At 35.8% G+C, this 17,586-nt stretch overlaps 1 protein-coding gene and 1 pseudogene across 1 annotated transcript; both read left to right on the forward strand.

The window, feature by feature from the left end:
- The window catches only part of LOC127136401 (uncharacterized), a 179,154-nt pseudogene that overhangs the window by 32,673 nt on the left and 128,895 nt on the right, over positions 1-17,586 (forward strand).
- Positions 15,139-16,069, forward strand: LOC127074089 (dehydration-responsive element-binding protein 1D). Its single transcript, XM_051015371.1, has one exon. The coding sequence runs from the start codon at positions 15,212-15,214 to the stop codon at positions 15,932-15,934; it is 723 nt and encodes a 240-aa protein (XP_050871328.1). The 5' UTR covers positions 15,139-15,211; the 3' UTR covers positions 15,935-16,069.

The following is a 17,586-nucleotide window of genomic DNA, read 5'->3' on the forward strand; positions in this document are numbered from 1 at the left end:
TGGCGCCCACCACCAAGCAAGAGTGGCGTCCGCCACCTAGTAAGGGGTGGCGCCCACTACCTAGGGTTGTTGCAGCCGCCACCAAACCCATTCCTCCTTATTTTTCTCCATGTTTTTCTCCACGTCCCGTTTAGCTCGTTCAACCAACCACTCCCCACTAGGATATTTTCAAGGCTACTTTCAAGGAAGGAGTGAGGAGTATATATTAGGGCTTTGGTCTCCAAAGATCGGGGTGCATTTTTAGCCAGATTTTTGTTGTTAGCATTTTAAATAGATATTTACTTGTACAGTGATAGATTCTCCACATCGGGGACTATTACGACTTTAGTTTTAGCAACTGAATTTGATTGTAACTGTGTACCCGATTTGTCAAGCGTGCCGACATTATTTGAATTTAAGAACCATCATTAATTCCAGGTTTTCGGTCTATATTCCAGGTTCTATTTTAATTGCTTATGCCTTGTCTTATGTTTATTATCATAATATCATGTTTGTTCTCGAATCCATGTCCGGCTAAACCAATCGATATCGGTATGTAAAAATCGTCGAAGCGATGAGATTTGTAAATAATTGGTGTTGACTTTTATAAAACTATTTTTCTGGTTATAGTTTCTTGTTCTAAATTTAAAACTGTTTTCATACAATAGTACAAAGCGAACAAGGGTTACAGTCAATAAAAACGAGAGTTTGAGGTTTTAACTAGATAGCTGAAACTAGGCATTAATTCTAAATGCAGCGAGAGCGCTTTAGGATTAATTAGACTCTATTTATTTCCAAAAATTACTTTTAATTCAAATGAGAGAGCGAGAGCGAAACATTCTGGTTTAAGAGTATATTCAGAGTCAATAAACACGAGAGTGTGAGAGAAAGTCTTTTAAATAAATAATTTCTACTGAAGAGTATCTTGATATTTAAGATTACACCAACTATTTATCGAATCCCCGAAGTTTGATGCATTACATACCGATATCCCGCTATTAAATATTTTTATTAAAATTTTGTTTCCGTTAGTAGTTATTTCTCATCGTCCCTCAACCCTTAGAGAAATCCTCAGCCTTAGATTTATGTAGTAACATTAGATAACGGTAAGTTCGATTGTTAGTCCTTTCGGTTCGATAATCTTTAAAACTACGTGATACGACTGTGCACTTGCAGTCACGAATCCTATAGACATACTAGTCACGCAATCAATTAACCAACAAGGCAACAACCAAGAGAAATTAGTGTGCTTGTAATTCAAAAAGTTCTAGCAAGCAAGTTGCCCAACATGAACGTGTTTCATTTATATCTTCTTGTGTGAACGGTGTCTGGTCATTAAACACCTATAATTTGAACAACATTTAAATTAGAATAACACAACAACAACATTAAACATTCAATCTCCACAACATACCAACATAAACTTTTTACTAGCTTAAAACAACAAGATTAAATTTACTTACAATAACAAAACAAAAAAAATAATTCTTTTACTTAACAACTAATATAAATAAGTTACATACATATGGATAAAGTGAATACCTCCTTCCATGAATCAACAATGCCTCTAGAGACAATATTCAATATATGTTTCATAACATATTATGCACACTTGTATCCTTTCAGTTGTAGTCTCGTATACAACTAATATTTATATAGTGATTAATACACAAAAAAAGCACATGTACTACATTAGAAAAAATAAAAGAATGTCACAAATAATACCTCGGTGTTGAATTTTCTCCTCATTTTCTTCTTTCGAAGATTTCTCTTGAAGATGCTTCTTCTGTTTCACATTTCTTCAAACACGAGGTTGCTTCATCTTTCGCAGATCGTTCAATTATTGAGTATGTTTTTTCTAAGGATTCCACTAGAGTTGTATGATAGGAGTATTATGAAGTTGATGATTCTTTGTTTTCAATGCTCGTATATGTTAGAACAAGATTTGGTTTTGCATATATACCTTGAATTTTGATGATAACAATATTGTATTTGTGTGAGAATAATTTTGGTACCCTAATGGTTTATTATTGTGTAGGTTTAACAACCAGTTCTGATTCTGAATATATGATGTGCAACGCCATCAATTTATGGACTATGTGTTCTAAATCCGCTTTTTACGCCAGCTATTAGAAGTTCTGAAAGACGTCAATATTGTTGTTGCAATGTTCTTTCTGCTTCTATGTTGATTCGCTCCTGAGAAGCTTATGAGGAGACAATATGTTGTTGCTGCAATATTCTCTCAGTTCACGCTTCTGGACGTGACTCTGATCACGAAACTTCTGAAGAATGACAAGCTTCTGAAGTTATGTTATGTAGATGAAGATTCTGAAGATATCAAGCCAGACTATTGAAGTTATCAAGGTTCTGACTGAGGATTCTGAAGACTCTAAAGATTCTGAAGACTTTAAAGATTCTGAAGAGTCTGAAGATCTCAAGCAGACTACTGACGTTGTTAAGGTTCTGACCAAAGATTCTGAAGTTTCTGAATCCAACTTTATGTTTCTGCATTTCATGCTTCATTAACTTTCATCAGGAGCCAGTGAACTTGAAGATAATATAAAATGGGAATGTGATCAAATAGTACATGGTACAAATCGAACATCCTTTCCACTACCTGATTTCGTGGGCAAGGATAGTACTATACATCACACATGTCACTGATTTTATGGGCGAAAGGACAGCACACAATATCATTCCTTTTCCATCCAACAGTGGACAACCTCTCAAATGAGCTCTCCCATTTTTCCCTCCAACGGTCGTATGCTTATGCTATATAAGTATGCATTGGAGATTTGAAGAAAAACACCTATTACACAAATATTTTGACAAGTTATTTTCTTTGTGAAAAGCTATCATTCTTTTGTACGCAGTTTTTCTTTAAGTGTTTGTTATTCATTTGTGTAAAATCTGCTTGTGTAGAAGCATTTTGTAACATACAAAATATTCTTCAAACTATTTGTTTGATTCCTTAAGGAGGTTATCCTTGAGAATACAAAGAAGGTTTTTCTTTGCGAGTCCTTAAGGAGACTAAGGTTTAGTTGGATCATTGAGAAGACAAAGAAGGTTATTCTTTGTGTTTTTTGTAATTTGTTGATTATAGTGGATTAAGTCCTTGTGTATAAGGGAAAATCACCTTGGCGGGTGGACTGGATTAGCTTTGAGTTTCAATAGAACCAGGATAAAAAATACTTGTGTTTTTATCTCTTCATTATTAACTTGTTAGTGGTGTTCTTGTTTTGGAAAAATCTTTTGCTTGTAACACTCAATTCAAACCCCCATTTCTTGTGCTTTTCACACCTTCAATTGGCATCACAGATTTGGTTCTGATTGTGATAAAAAGCTTTTATCAACACCTCATAGTGTTCAGTACCGATCTAGTTTATGTGAGAAACAATGGCTGCTGCTAATGTTGTTAATAATAATGATATAGATCATTATAGTGCAAACCACCTATTTTTGATGGCGAGAAATTTGACTATTGCAAATACATAATAGAAAGTTTCTTTCTTGTTTAAGATGTTGATCTTTGGGATCTTGTAGTCGATGGATACGTTCACCCAGTAAATGCTGAAGGAAATACTTTAGCAAGAAGTGTTATGTCTGATCAACAGAAGAAAGACTTCAAAAATCATTATAAGACCAGAATCATATTGAGTATGAGAAGATAACAAACAAAGATTCTGCCAAATTCATTTTTGACTCTCTGAGGATGACTCATGAGGGAAATGCTCAAGTAAAGGAGACAAAGGCCTTGACCTTAATCCAGAAATATGAGGCATTCAAAATGGAAGATGATGAAAAAGTTGAGACTATGTTCTCAAGGTTTCAGATACTTATCGCAGGACTTAAAGTTCTAGACAAAGGGTATTCTACAGCTGATCATGTCAAGAAAATTATCAGAAGCCTTCCCAAAAAATGGAGACCTATGGTAACTGCCTTGAAGCTGGAAAAGGATCTCAACAACATCAGTCTTAAAGAACTTGTTAGTTCTTTAAGAAGGGATGAGATCGAGCTAGAAGAAGATGAACCTCAGAAGAGAGGTAAATCTGTTTCTCTAAAATCCAAGCCTGGAAAGACAAGAGCCTATCAAGCTGAGGAAGAGTCAGAAGGATCTGATGAAGACTCGGATGATGATGATGATGAGTTGTCTCTAATCTCAAAGAGAGTCGACAAACTCTAGAAACACAGGCAAAGTGTTCAAGGGATGTTCAAATGAGTCAGAAGGACTATTGGTCACTTCGATTCTTTGTCCTGACAAAAGAAGCAAGGTTCCGAAAAAGAAGTTATTTGCTTCGAGTCCAAGGAGCCATGCCACTACAAAAATGGTTATCCTAAGCTGAAGAAGGAAAGAAGGCCAAAGAAGAACTTCTCCAAAGTCAAGAAGGGGCTGATGGCTACCTAGGATGACTCAGAGTCTAGAGAAGAAGATTCTAATGAAGAAAAAGACAACGTTGCACTGATGGCAACCAAATAGGATCCTACAAGCTCTGAAGAACCAGAAGACAAGGTATTATCAGAATCAGAATCCAACTCCGATTATGAAGAGGTATTTTATAACCTATCTCGTTCTGATATTGAATCATGTCTCTCTGAAATGCTGGAAAAGCACCTGAGTCTTCTGAGTAAATACAAGGACCTTAAACAAGTCCAATTAATTGCTTATGAAACTCAGAAAGAGCTTGAGAAAGATATTTCCTCTCTAAATGAAAAAGTATTTTCTTTAGAAAGTAACAACTCTGCTTTGAAAATCAAAATTTCAAAACTAGAGGAGGAAATAATTCCAGAAGCTTCTGGTACTGATTACATCATCAGATATGACAGAGCATTGCAGTACTTATGGCTAAAAGCATAGATATAAGCAAAATGGATTCGATAATCTATGGAGTTAGCATAAATGGAAGGAAAGGTTTAGGTTCTACAAAATCTATAAAATCTGACAAAAGTCAGAAGGTCAAACTAAAACCTATCTATGTGCATTTCTTGTCTGTTGGAGCTGAGCTTGATACTTCTGCATAAACGCAAAAGCATACTAAGGATAAGAACTTTGTTCTGAAACCTAAGTATCATGCACAAATCTCTCATGATTATCCTTTTGCTAAAAGACCCAAAGTTGTAAGAAACTCTAGGAAAACTAACAAAAGAGGACCCAAAAAGTGGGTGCCTAAGGATACAATAATTTATGTTGCAAACATCTTTAACAACTCAGCTGAAACACCAGTCATGGTACTTGGACAATGGATGCTCATGACACATGACTGACAGAAGGTCTATGTTTCAGAATTTGGAACTTAAGCCTGAAGGGTTCGTTGGTTTCAGAGGAAACTGGAAAGGAAAGATCATTGGCTCTGGAACCATTAGTAACGGTAAACTTCCTTCTATTACTAATGTTCTTTTAGTTGATGGTCTGATGCATAACCTTTTGTCTATTAGCCAACTTAGTGACAATGGTTATGATATCATCTTTAATCAAAAGTCCTGTAAGGTTGTGTGTCAGAAAGATGGTACAATCATTTTTAACGGAAAGAGGAAGAACATCATTTATAAAATTAAACTTTCTGATCTTGAAGATCAAAACGTAAAATGTCTAATGTCTGTTAATGAGGTTGGTCATTGTTGATGACTACAGTCGTTGGACATGAGTAAAGTTCTTTAAACACAAGGATGAGTCACATTTTGTGTTTTCTACCTTCCGCTCACTAGTGCAAACAGAAATGAATTGCAAAATAGTCAAAGTCAGAAGTGATCATGGTGGTGAATTTGAAAATAAACACTTTGAAAATATTTTTGATTCAGACGATATTTCCCATGATTTCTCCTGCCCTAGAACTCCACAGCAAAATGGAGTTGTAGAAAGGAAGAATATGACTTTGCAAGAAATGGCTCGCACCATGATCCAAGAAACTGATATGGCTAAGCATTTTAGGGCAGAAGCAGTTAACACAGTGTGTTACATTCAGAACAAGATTTCTATCCGAACTGTTCTGGGTAAGAATCCTTATGAATTATGGAAGAACAGAAAGCCCAACATTTCTTATTTTCACCCTTTTGGATGTGAATGTTTTATGTTGAGCACAAAAGAGAATCTTGGCAAGTTTAATTCTAAACCACATAAGTGTTTTCTGTTAGGATATTCTAAATGCTCTAAAGGCTACAAAACCTTTAACACACAAACATGGAGTGTTGAGGAGTCAATTCATGTTAGATTCAATGATAATCTTGACCCTAAAAAGTCAAAGCTAGTTGAGAAATTTGCAGATCTGGAGATCAATCTTTCATAATCCAAAGATACTGTTTCTAGAGAAAAAGACTTAGAAAGCAAAGCCAAAGAATATGAAGAAGAAACTCAACCAGAAGCAATCGTTGATCCAACTCATCAGAAGAAGAGTAGATTAAGAACTTCTCATTTTGAAGAACTGATTCTGGGAAACAAGAATGCTCCAGTCAGAACTAGATCTTCATACAAACCTTATGAAGAGACTCTTCTATGGTTGGTGTATCTGATAGAACCCACATCTATTGATGAAGCTCTTATGGATAATGAATGGATTCTAGATATGCAAGAAGAACTAAATCAATTCACCAGAAATGATGTTTGGGATATTTTTCAGAAACCAAAGGGTTTCCATGTCATTGGAACCAGATGGGTCTTCAGAAACAAGATGAATGAGAAAGGCGAGGTTGTCAGAAACAAAGCTCGACTGGTAGCACAAGGTTATAGTCAACAAGAAGATATAGACTATACAAAACCCTTTGCTCTAGTTTCCAGGTTAGAGTCTATTCGAATTTTAATTTCTTTTGCAATCAATCATAACATCATCTTTTATCATATGGATGTTAAAAGTGCATTATTGAATGGATATATTTCTGAAGAAGTATATGTGCATCAACCTCCTGGTTTTGAAAGTTTTCAAAATCCTAATTTTGTTTTTAAACTGAAAAAATATTTATATGGTCTAAAGCAAGCACAAGAGCTTGGTATGATAGACTAAGCAACCTTATGTTGGAAAATGATTTTACCAGAGGGAAAGTGGACACAACTATCTTTTGTAAAACCTTAAAGAGTGATATTCTGGTTGTGAAAATTCATGTTGATGATATTATTTTTGGTTCTGCTAATGCGTCGTTGTGCAAGGATTTTGCTAAGTCAATGCAGGCAGAATTTGAAATGAGTCTGATGGGAGAACTTAAGTTCTTTCTGGGAATCCAGATTGATCAACGGTCAGAAGGAACTTATATTCATCAGAGCAAATACACAAAGGGACTTCTGAAGAAGTTCAACTTATCAGAATGTAAGCAAGCAAAGACTCTAATGCATCCTACATGTATTCTGGAGAAAGAAGAGGTAAGCAATAAGGTAAGTCAGAAGTTATTCAGAGGTATGATATGCTCTCTTTTATATCTAACCGCTTTTAGACCTGATATCTTATTCAGTGTCTGCTTATGTGCTCGCTTCCAATCAGATCCTAGGGAAACTCACTTAATTGTTGTTAAGAGAATCTTTAGGTATCTGAAAGGTACTACTAACCTTGGTTTATTTTATAGAAAATCAAGTGAGTATAAACTAGTAGGTTATTATGACACCGACTATGCTGGAGACAGAATTGAAAGAAAAAGTACTTCTGAAAGTTTCCAATTTATGGGAGATAACTTGATCTCATGGTCCAGCAAGAGACAATCTACAATTGTGCTTTCAACAACCGGAGTTGAATACATTGCAGCTTCTGGATGCAACACTCAAATACTTTGAATGAAGAGTCAGCTGAAAGATTATCAGATATCTGAGAGTAACGTTCCTATTCTCTGTGATAATAATTCTGATTTACAAAGCTCCAAGCAAAAGTGGTTGAGAAAAGTGATCTTTATGGAAATGGAAATGAAGCTTTATGGAAAAATGATCCATGAATGGTATGTTGTTTGGATAGTGGTTCAAGCCCTTGTGTAATGCATCAATGGTTTGTGTAAAACACTCATTATGCTTAGATTTAGAAGCATCATAGGCTACAAATCAAGATCTTGAGGTTTGGCTTTGGTTTGAACATGAAACTTGACATGAAGATGAACTTTCAATTTGGCCTAACATGGTGACTTTCCTTCTTCGAAAATCCTAGCTCAAGTGCGAAAAATTCATGCCAATTGGATATTTGGGAAGATTTTCCCATCCTCTATAACTTTAATGTTGGACATTTGAATAGATTCAGCTTGGATCATAGAGATAATTGACCATCAACTTTGACAATCTTAATTGCTAAACACTTGGAAAATTTTCCAAGTGTTGAACAATTTTACAACTTTTAGATCTCATCTTCATCACTTCATATCTTCCAACCCTTATTAGATATTTGGTTAATTGTTTCTAAAAAGTTGAAGTATGGAACATCATCTACAAGTACATCCTTTGAGCATGAAAAATTATGGATCGAGGAAGAAGTTACAAAGTTGTAAAGTGGGCTTCATGAACATGCAATTTCATAACTTCGAGAAATTTTGAAAACCCTAAATTTGACATTCTTGAACTTTTTCTTGATTTTATTGATAAAATGCATTTATCAACCATATTTTCATGATTCTTGACTTGAGAAACCCATGGTTGACCAAAAAATCTCAAAAGTCAAACTTTGACCTTAAGCAAGTGACTTTTCATAAGATGAATTCCAAATCTTCAATGATCAATGAATCAAACTTATATAGCCAACTGAAGCACATGAATGGATCATAATGAAGCACTTTAGGACCTTGAATCATATTTTAAACTATTAGATCATGTCTTGGTCAAAAAGGCAACATCAGAGCAATCTTGATCAAAAACCTAATTTAGGCATCAGATGAATTTGGAACTTGTTGATCTTGAATGGATGCAATCTTGAACTTTATTATGATGAATGAAAATCACTTGACTATTATTAATGAATGATAAGCTTGAATTACTTAGGAATGCCCATAATCTTGACCAATCAATCACTTGAGCTCCTTAAACCAACACACCTACCTTGTGAAAGAATCAAACAAGACAAAACATATTTTTTATATTTTCATAAGGTTGGTAATGTATAAAAGACAAACACGTGAGATTTTTGATGCTATGCAAATGATGAAAATGAGATGGTATCTTAGGACAATGCTGGAGTGAAGAAATTACTTCTTTTCAATGGAATTTGTCACAACCATTGACAATCCCTCAATCTTGCTAAAAACCCGTTGCTTGAAAATATGACACATGCAAGTATACATGTATGTTTAAAAGTAGAAAGCTATAAAAATTAAGGATATCGTACCCACATGGAGTGAATGTTACTTAGGTTGATTTTGTAATAAACTATCTTTTGAACTTAAGCATGAACAAGGATAAAAAAATAATATATGGATGTCAAAGTTCAATCTTTCCTCTTTAAACCAGATCTAAATAATGTAATGTGAGAGTGAAATGATATCAGGAGAGTGCATGTTGATCCAAGTTCCATTAGTGTTAATTAAGTAACTATGTGTTCATGATGTGTAGTACCATGCCATGAAAGGTCGGAATGATCTAGAGGTGTCTTTCAACAACATCAAAACATGCATTACTAGGGCAAGGGAATGAATCTCTAAGTCACACTTACAACCCTAAAATATGTCCATTCATATTATGAAGTCCCTTACAGTTGTAGTCTCTTATCTCTAAGTGAACTAATCAAGTGAATATCTCTATCCTACTCTTTTCAACTACTTTTATTATGAAATCCACTTGTTTTTAGATCTCTTACAACAATAAGCTATTATCTTTTTCTAAGTTGATCACTCAAAGAATCAGATTTGTAAGCAAGTTAACACATAATAAAACAAGGCACTAAATAACACATCACTTAACATAAAAACATCATAACATTAACTTCCCATTGCTCAACATACAAAAGGTTTAACCCATAATAAGTTGAGTACAAACTACAGACATGGTTCTCAAAAGATACATTCTTAAGTAGATATTGAAGAAGAAATGTAAACCTAAGAGTAACTTGAAGACTTTTTGAGATGGATAATCAGCAATAGATGACTCCAATCGCGCTAGGGCTCATCAGCTGGTGTAGGAAATGGTGAGAAGTAGAAACTATCTCTTTTCTCTCCACTAACCTCACACTATTATCTTATATCTTGTATTTTGGAATAATGTTGGACTCCCTCTTTAATATTCATCAGAGTCTATTTATAAACCTTCACTAGGGTTTCTTGTGATGTCTTGGATCATGAGCCAAAAATAAGGAAATTAAATCAAGCACATTACATGAATCAGTGCCATCACATCATTCTTTCAAGACCCTGCTTTACTGTCCATCGATTATTTCGACTTTCATCGACAGATCGAACGCTATCACTTCCACTGGAACTTCCAGCCTCACGTGCAACTTTCTTGTTTCTATAGTGCCTCACCCACTAAGTCTTGGTCATGGGGTTTTTTCTCATATAGTTTTGTGAGACATAAGAGTATTTCTTCAAGACTTGAGAATTGTCTCGATAGAAGGAGCCAACACCAACATTCACAACTTTCCATTTCCCCCACCAATTTTGGATATCCGAGTAGGGCGTAACCATTCTCTGGGAGATGCACTTGTAGTAGGGACATAAGTCCTACCCTGGAACTTTATTGGGACTTTCCCTTTATTTTAGAAAGGTTCCTTGGGTTTGTCCTGTCGGACCAACTTCTTGGCTTGGTAAGGATTTGTCTTCTCCAGCTCTTTTGCAGCATCCTTGTCAAACACGGAGATGCACCTGGGACACAACATTAATTATGAATCTTTCAATTTTCACTGATTCAAAAATTCGACCAGTTCCTCTTCAACTTTAGGATAGGCCTTTGCAACTTGATCCTCGTTGTTTGGTTTTCCATCTTCAACCCCAGCACTGGCGACAGTGTAGACAACCATGATGTCCACTGGTTCGACAAAGAAAGCATCAATTTTTGTTTCATCTTCCTCCTCCGAGCGTGGTTTCTGCTTGTCAGCAAATTTGAGTCGGCCATCTTTGAGAGCATTTTGCACCAGGTCCCTGAAAAGTACACATTGAGAAGTATTATGACCCAAAAAGTTATGGAATTTATAAAAACCTTTTTTTCTCTGTTTTAACGGAGGGACTTTAGTCCCTTTTGGGACAATGATTTGTCCATCAGCAACCAATAAATCAAAGATTTCGTCACACTTAGTAACGTCAAAGGTATATGTTCTAGCAACAAACTTTTCATTTTTGGATTCTACGGGATTCTTCCCGTTTGAGGGTTTTAGCAGCTTGCATGTATAGGGGGCCCCAATTTTAGTCAGCCAAATTGATCTCGTTTTCCTCTACATACTCGTTCTCTAAGTCGGATGAGTTCCCTATGTTGTCGACTTCGACATAAGCTACTTTCTTTTTACTGAACTTTGAAGTTCAAACTTTTTCAGCTTTTAACCGTTCGACTTGTTTAACTCTATCGGCCAATTGGGCCATGTCCTTCAAGTATTGGATGCAAAATATCTAATGGAGTAGTCGATACCCTCTGCTGCCAATTCAACTAGCTTATGTTCTGGCAGTTGTGTAAAATATCTCGCTTTCAAGGTTCTAAACCTATTCAGGTAATTGTCGATGCTTTCATCCACCTTTCTTTTTACACTGACTAATTCTTTGAGGCTAATATTACATTTCCACATGTAGATCTGCTCGTGAAAGGCCATTTTTAGTTGTGCCTACGTAAAAATGGAATTTGGGGGAAGGGCGGTGAACCAAGTGAAGGATTTTTTTGCAATGTGTTTGGAAAATACTTGATTTTCAAGCTTTCATTGTTGGCTAAATTACCAGCCTCGGTTTGGTACTGGGCAACGTGTTCGATGGTGGACTCACTAATGTCGCCATTGAACTTGGTGTATTTTGGGACTTTCCAGCCCCTAGGCAATTCGGTTTGCCTTACATACTCAGACAACGGGGATATATAGTTTGGCTTGTGGAGGCCTACGTTAAAGCCATTCTAGACCAAAACATGTTCAATGATGTTGGTGATATTATCTTGTATCCCCATGTTATTATGTCGAGCTTGTCTCAAGACTTGGCCAACATCTTGATTGCGTCGCACTAGAACCATGTCAAGGCCTTTCGGCCTTCGATCGTTTTCGACAACCCTATTTTTCGGAGGATTGACACCTTGGGAAATGTTAGGCATTGGAATTGGTGGTGCAGGTTGTGCCACCAAAAAAATCAGCAATCCTACCCATTTGGTGGGTTAGTTGTTTATAACTCCTAGTCGTGTTTTCTAGAAGTGGGGGTAAATATGTTGTCTATCTATTGTGTAATAATTTGAACCATATCATGCTTGGTTTCATCCATAACTTCCTCATGACTTGGAGAGAGTTATTGGTTAAAAACGAAGCACCCCGCGGAGGAAAATACCCTATTCATCCTAGTGGTTGTACTAATTGGCCAAAGTTGCCCATGGTGGATGCTGAAGCCAAATATGGGTTAAAGGGCGATGATGAAGCCATCACACTCTCTGAATATATTGATGTACTATGGTGCAGGCTTGCCATCATTGCATTCGACATGCCATATAGTTGTTCCTTTTGAGGCATCGAGAAGCTTAAATAAGGATGATTTTGGTCTCGTGGATTCTGTAATTCCCTAACGAAAGTTGGTGCGAATGACACTTATGGTGATGAAATCCCCACATATGGTGGTATAGATACACCATTTCTTGGCTTATGACAGTGGGCGTTTCCTCGACTGAGGTTGGAGCCCCATAATTTCCGACACCAGTAAATGTCGGCTGTCCTCCTGGGTTTGAAGTATTACTTTGGGAAGAGTTTGGGTTTTTTTGAGACATACCAGAAAGACGCTTACGACTCCTCAAGTGCATACAACGCAGAGGACCATAAAAACGAAAGACACAAGAACAAAGCGTAAGACACTATATTTCTGCAAAAGTATTCGCACGAAAAGGTCCCACTAGGTGTGCGAATTTGTTTACCCGTGGTTTTGGTAAAAGATCACGAGTTTGAAATTCTGTGAGATTGACTCGAAAAATCTTCAAAGTAATTTGTGCAAATAATTAGTGTGAGCACACATGCGTGTGAATTGAATGTAGTGTAACAAAAGACTTTAAATGAAGTCAAGTTATGATAAATTATAAGATAAAATGAAGTAATTAACATTAAATAAAGCATAGGAAAAAGTACATGTTTCGTTTAAGGAGACAAAAATACTAAGAAAAAAGGATGGACGAACACGCATACATGTTTCTCGCTCAACTGTTTCACTCTTTAACTCGGGTACTCCAAAGGTATGAAGAGTATGTATGAAATTTTACGACCCTTGATCCCATGTATGAGTCTTCTATTTACTATATTTACAAGATAATCGTCGACGGCGGTTATGGCCACTAGGGTATTTGTTACATTTTCTCTATGTTCAGTCCTTCAGATTCTCACTAGTGCGCTTAAGTGTCTTCCAAGATGATGTCTACTTGTAACTCACGTTGAGTGGTAACTGCTTTTCCACTTCTTCACGGTCTTTTGACGATAACTGCTCTAACATGATGTCGACGATGCCTATCAAGGCCTCAGGACTTGTAAAATTCACTAAGTCTTTTATACCATATTGTTTCGTCGATTGGTCCTTTTCTAGTGGAATGTGGGCTCATGTCGATTGTCCTTCTTGGGATTCTGGACATGTTTACCCAACCATATAGGTCTTGGGGGTTTACCCCTGAGAGTCCTCCAAACCATATCTTGTTGTCTCGATGACTCGGTCGAGCCTTCGTCGTTGGTCTGTCGACGACTCACCATTAATGCTCCTCTTAAAGACGCATCATTAATGTTTTATCTAGTAAACGTCTTTTCATTGACATTCATTGTTGACTTTCTAGTCACTAAAAATTCAAGTGTAACAAGCTCAGATATCAAAGTAGAGATGTTTCCTTAAGTCTTCACGAGATCAAAATGTCTCTGAGTCTGTCAGAGTTGCCTCGATTGAAGAGATTTTGCTTCAGAGGTTTACTTTCTTCAAACTTCACTTTTCAGAGGTTGATCACATCAAAGTCCACTTCTTGACTTCTAAAACTTCAGAGTCTGGGTCGCCAGAGGCTAACTTTCTTCAAAGTTGACTTTTTCAGAGTCTATATCTTCCATCAGAATCAGAGTCTTCATAAGTGATCTATAGAGTCAAAGTATGATCTTCAGATGCAGATTCATCAAGCTTCTCTTCATTTGCTCTTAAAGATATAATCCTGCATACTTGAACAGATGTTAGACTACCCAATTATTCTTTTAAATACTTTATTATCCTCATAATCCAATGGATATAGTATCAATCATTTTTGTTCTAACAATACCTAAGAAATTAGGGAGAAATGAACGTAGAAAAAGGAAATCATTTTTGTTCTAACAATACCTAAGAAATTAGGGAGAAATGAACGTAGAAAAAGGAAAGAGAAAATTATTCATAAAATGATTTAAAGAAAATGCTGAGTATTTTAGATAGATCACAACTTCTTAAAAAAAAAATTGGTGATGAATATAATATAATAATAATAATAATAGTGGTAATATAATAAAATGAACATAATTGAGATAAAATTAATACTAGGTGACACAAATTTACGAGGTAGTTTTTTAAAAGCCAATTATAATATTATTATAGATATATAAATAGATAAAGTTTTATATCATTAGAGTCTTTAAATAGAACATTTTGACACATAACCATATAAAAAATATATAAAAAAGTTAAAAAATTTAAATAATTAAATGATACATAATTAAATGTGTGAGTAAAATAATTATTATTCGGATTTGTGACCGTAATTAGTTAGATATTAGTCTTAATCAATGCCAATCCAAACACACCTGGCATTGTATATTTCTATTTAATACTATCTTAGTACTAACATGATGATGACTTCGTTAAATGTAGAAACACGTTTTAGACTCTAGTTCACTGAATCTTGTGAGCCTACTCTCCCAAGAAATGTTTTTTTTTTCTTTGAATAGAATACTACCAACAAATGTTAACATCTGTCTTAGAAAGCAAGTGTAGAGCGTTGATTGCCCGTTATATCACTGGCCCGCAAGAAAAAGAAAAACCAACTGTTCCGTGTTCGCGTCCATATCGTAGCCACGTGCATTAATTCCTAATAAACCTCAAAAATCTACGTACTATATATACTTCACCCACTCTTCCGTCAATTTCAGCACTTGTTTTTATTCACATAATTTACTATATAAAACGCAAGACAATACAGATGAAATCATCACTTAATGAGTCTAGCTACGGACACAAATCAGAATACTCCTACTACTCAACTTCATCATCATTGGAAAAAAGTTGCTACGAAGAAATATTGTTAGCGTCGGAGCAACCAAAGAGGCGTGCTGGGAGGCGAAAATTCAAGGAGACAAGACATCCAGTATACAGAGGAGTACGAAGGAGGAACAACAATAAGTGGGTTTGTGAGGTGCGTGTTCCGAACGACAAGTCCACGAGGATCTGGTTAGGAACATATCCATCGCCTGAGATGGCGGCACGTGCACACGACGTTGCTGCGTTGGCGCTCCGTGGCAAATCAGCTTGTGTCAACTTTGCTGACTCGGTTTGGCGGTTGCCGTTGCCGGTGTCGACTAACGTGAAGGAGATTAGGAAAATGGCGGCGGAGGCTGCTTTAGCATTTGAGGTTGAGGAGAGTGATGAACAACTGATGATAAGTAGTGATTCTCATGTTTGCAACAGCGATATTAATAGCGTTGGTGTTATGGAAGATGATAATAAAAGTTTGAAGGAATTGTGTGTGGAAGTTCCAGGTGTTTCCATATTTGAGGAGCAGGAAGTGATGCATGACTGGTTCCGGAGTATGGCAGATGAGCCATTACGATCTCCGACGAGTCCATTTATGATATATGGTAGGGATCATTGGAGTAACATTGATATTGATCAGGTTCAGGTGCCTTTGTGGAGCTTTACCATCTAATCTTGATGTGTACCCAGTTTTGGCTTTAGATACTCTCCTTCCTTATTGGTTTGTGAGCATATAAAATGTATGTGTCTTTGACTATTTAATTACTATTTTTGAACTATATAATACCATAAATTATATTAATCCTTACTCCTATTTTATTTTAATTATTATATGTTTAAAATATGACATTAATTACTATGAATTGTCAGTGTAAAAAGATTTACACTATCGATTCATCACCATCATCCATTTGTATTAATTTATAAGTTTTTAAAATAAAAGTCAAACTTATTTTAATATTCAATGGATAGGATTAACTAACGGTGTAAAATTATTTTAGTCTGTCAGTGTATATCAATTAAATCCTTAAAATATTATATCAATATTTAAATATAAAGAGATAAATTTGAAAAAGTTTCTTAAGTCAAATTTCACATTATGTGTTAGTTGGAAAAAAAATTAGTCTCGCTTAGGTGAGCTATATTTCCTTTCTCACTTGATTATATACGGAAGTTATTTGTTTAATTCCAAAACACACAAAAAAATTATTTTGAGTTTTTCTTTCCTCACTCTCATAACTCGGATTCTTTCGAATTGTCGAAGTGTCAACATCTCCCCCTTTCTTTCTACTCCTTAAATTTTTCCGAATATTTTCTTGAATTCTCTTTAGAGAATCATTTAATTTCCTCTTGTTTGAGTTGAGAAATTATCAAGTATACTTTTTAGATTCTCTTTAGAGAATTAATTGAATTTCTCTTTGTTTGAGAAATCATTTTGAGTGGTCAAATGACCATTGTTGAATTCTCTTTGGAGAATTATTAAAATTTCTCTTGGTTTGAGATATTATTACAATTAGTCGTTATACTAGATACTACGAGTGATATTTATACCATATGTCGCATCTCGAAAAATACGATTCTTCGCGATGGTCGCGGAAAAATTAATGTTCGAACAGAGTCGCCACCGAACTTTATTTATCCCAATGAAGGACTAGGGAAATATCGATAAAACATTTAGGAAACGGAATAATGGTCATCGCAACCATATTCGGGTTCGGGAGTGGGTTACGTAAGGGGAAGGTATTAGCACCCCTTACGTCCGTTGTACTCAACGGGAACCTTTTAGTTCTAGTTTGTGTTTTGAGTGTTAATTTATGTTTGTTTGTTATCTTTGGGTTATTAAAAATAGAAATGGATGGGAATCTTAGAAAGGGGAAGTGGGGGTTTTTTTATTAGTGTGCTCGCGAAGATACAACAATCTCCTGCCTACGTATCCTTATGGTGTAATAAGGAAGTCAGAGCATTCGTAGTTCGGGGACTACGATTGGTTGGTGTTTTTTACCGAACAACTATTTAGATCGCGTTCTAAAGGCTAAACGTTGGCTTGTCTACTCTCGGCGGAGGCTTAAGCACTAGTTTGTTGTGCGCATTAGAAATGATTAAATAGTGTTCTTTCTAAAAAGAGTTTTGATCACACGAGGGTGACAAGCTGGATTAATATGTTGGATGTTTTGATTGGTTAAGATGTTTTGATCGCACGGGGGCGCGGAAGATATATATATTTGATGTGTTGAGACATTTTGTTGGATGACGATTACTCGGATTTTCGAGTAAGACAACTCGTATCCTAACAGTCGGGAAAGGGAATAGAAGACTCTAGACCGC

The sequence above is a fragment of the Lathyrus oleraceus genome, chromosome 4 (genome assembly GCF_024323335.1).
Source record: "Lathyrus oleraceus cultivar Zhongwan6 chromosome 4, CAAS_Psat_ZW6_1.0, whole genome shotgun sequence".
Taxonomy (NCBI): domain Eukaryota; kingdom Viridiplantae; phylum Streptophyta; class Magnoliopsida; order Fabales; family Fabaceae; genus Lathyrus; species Lathyrus oleraceus.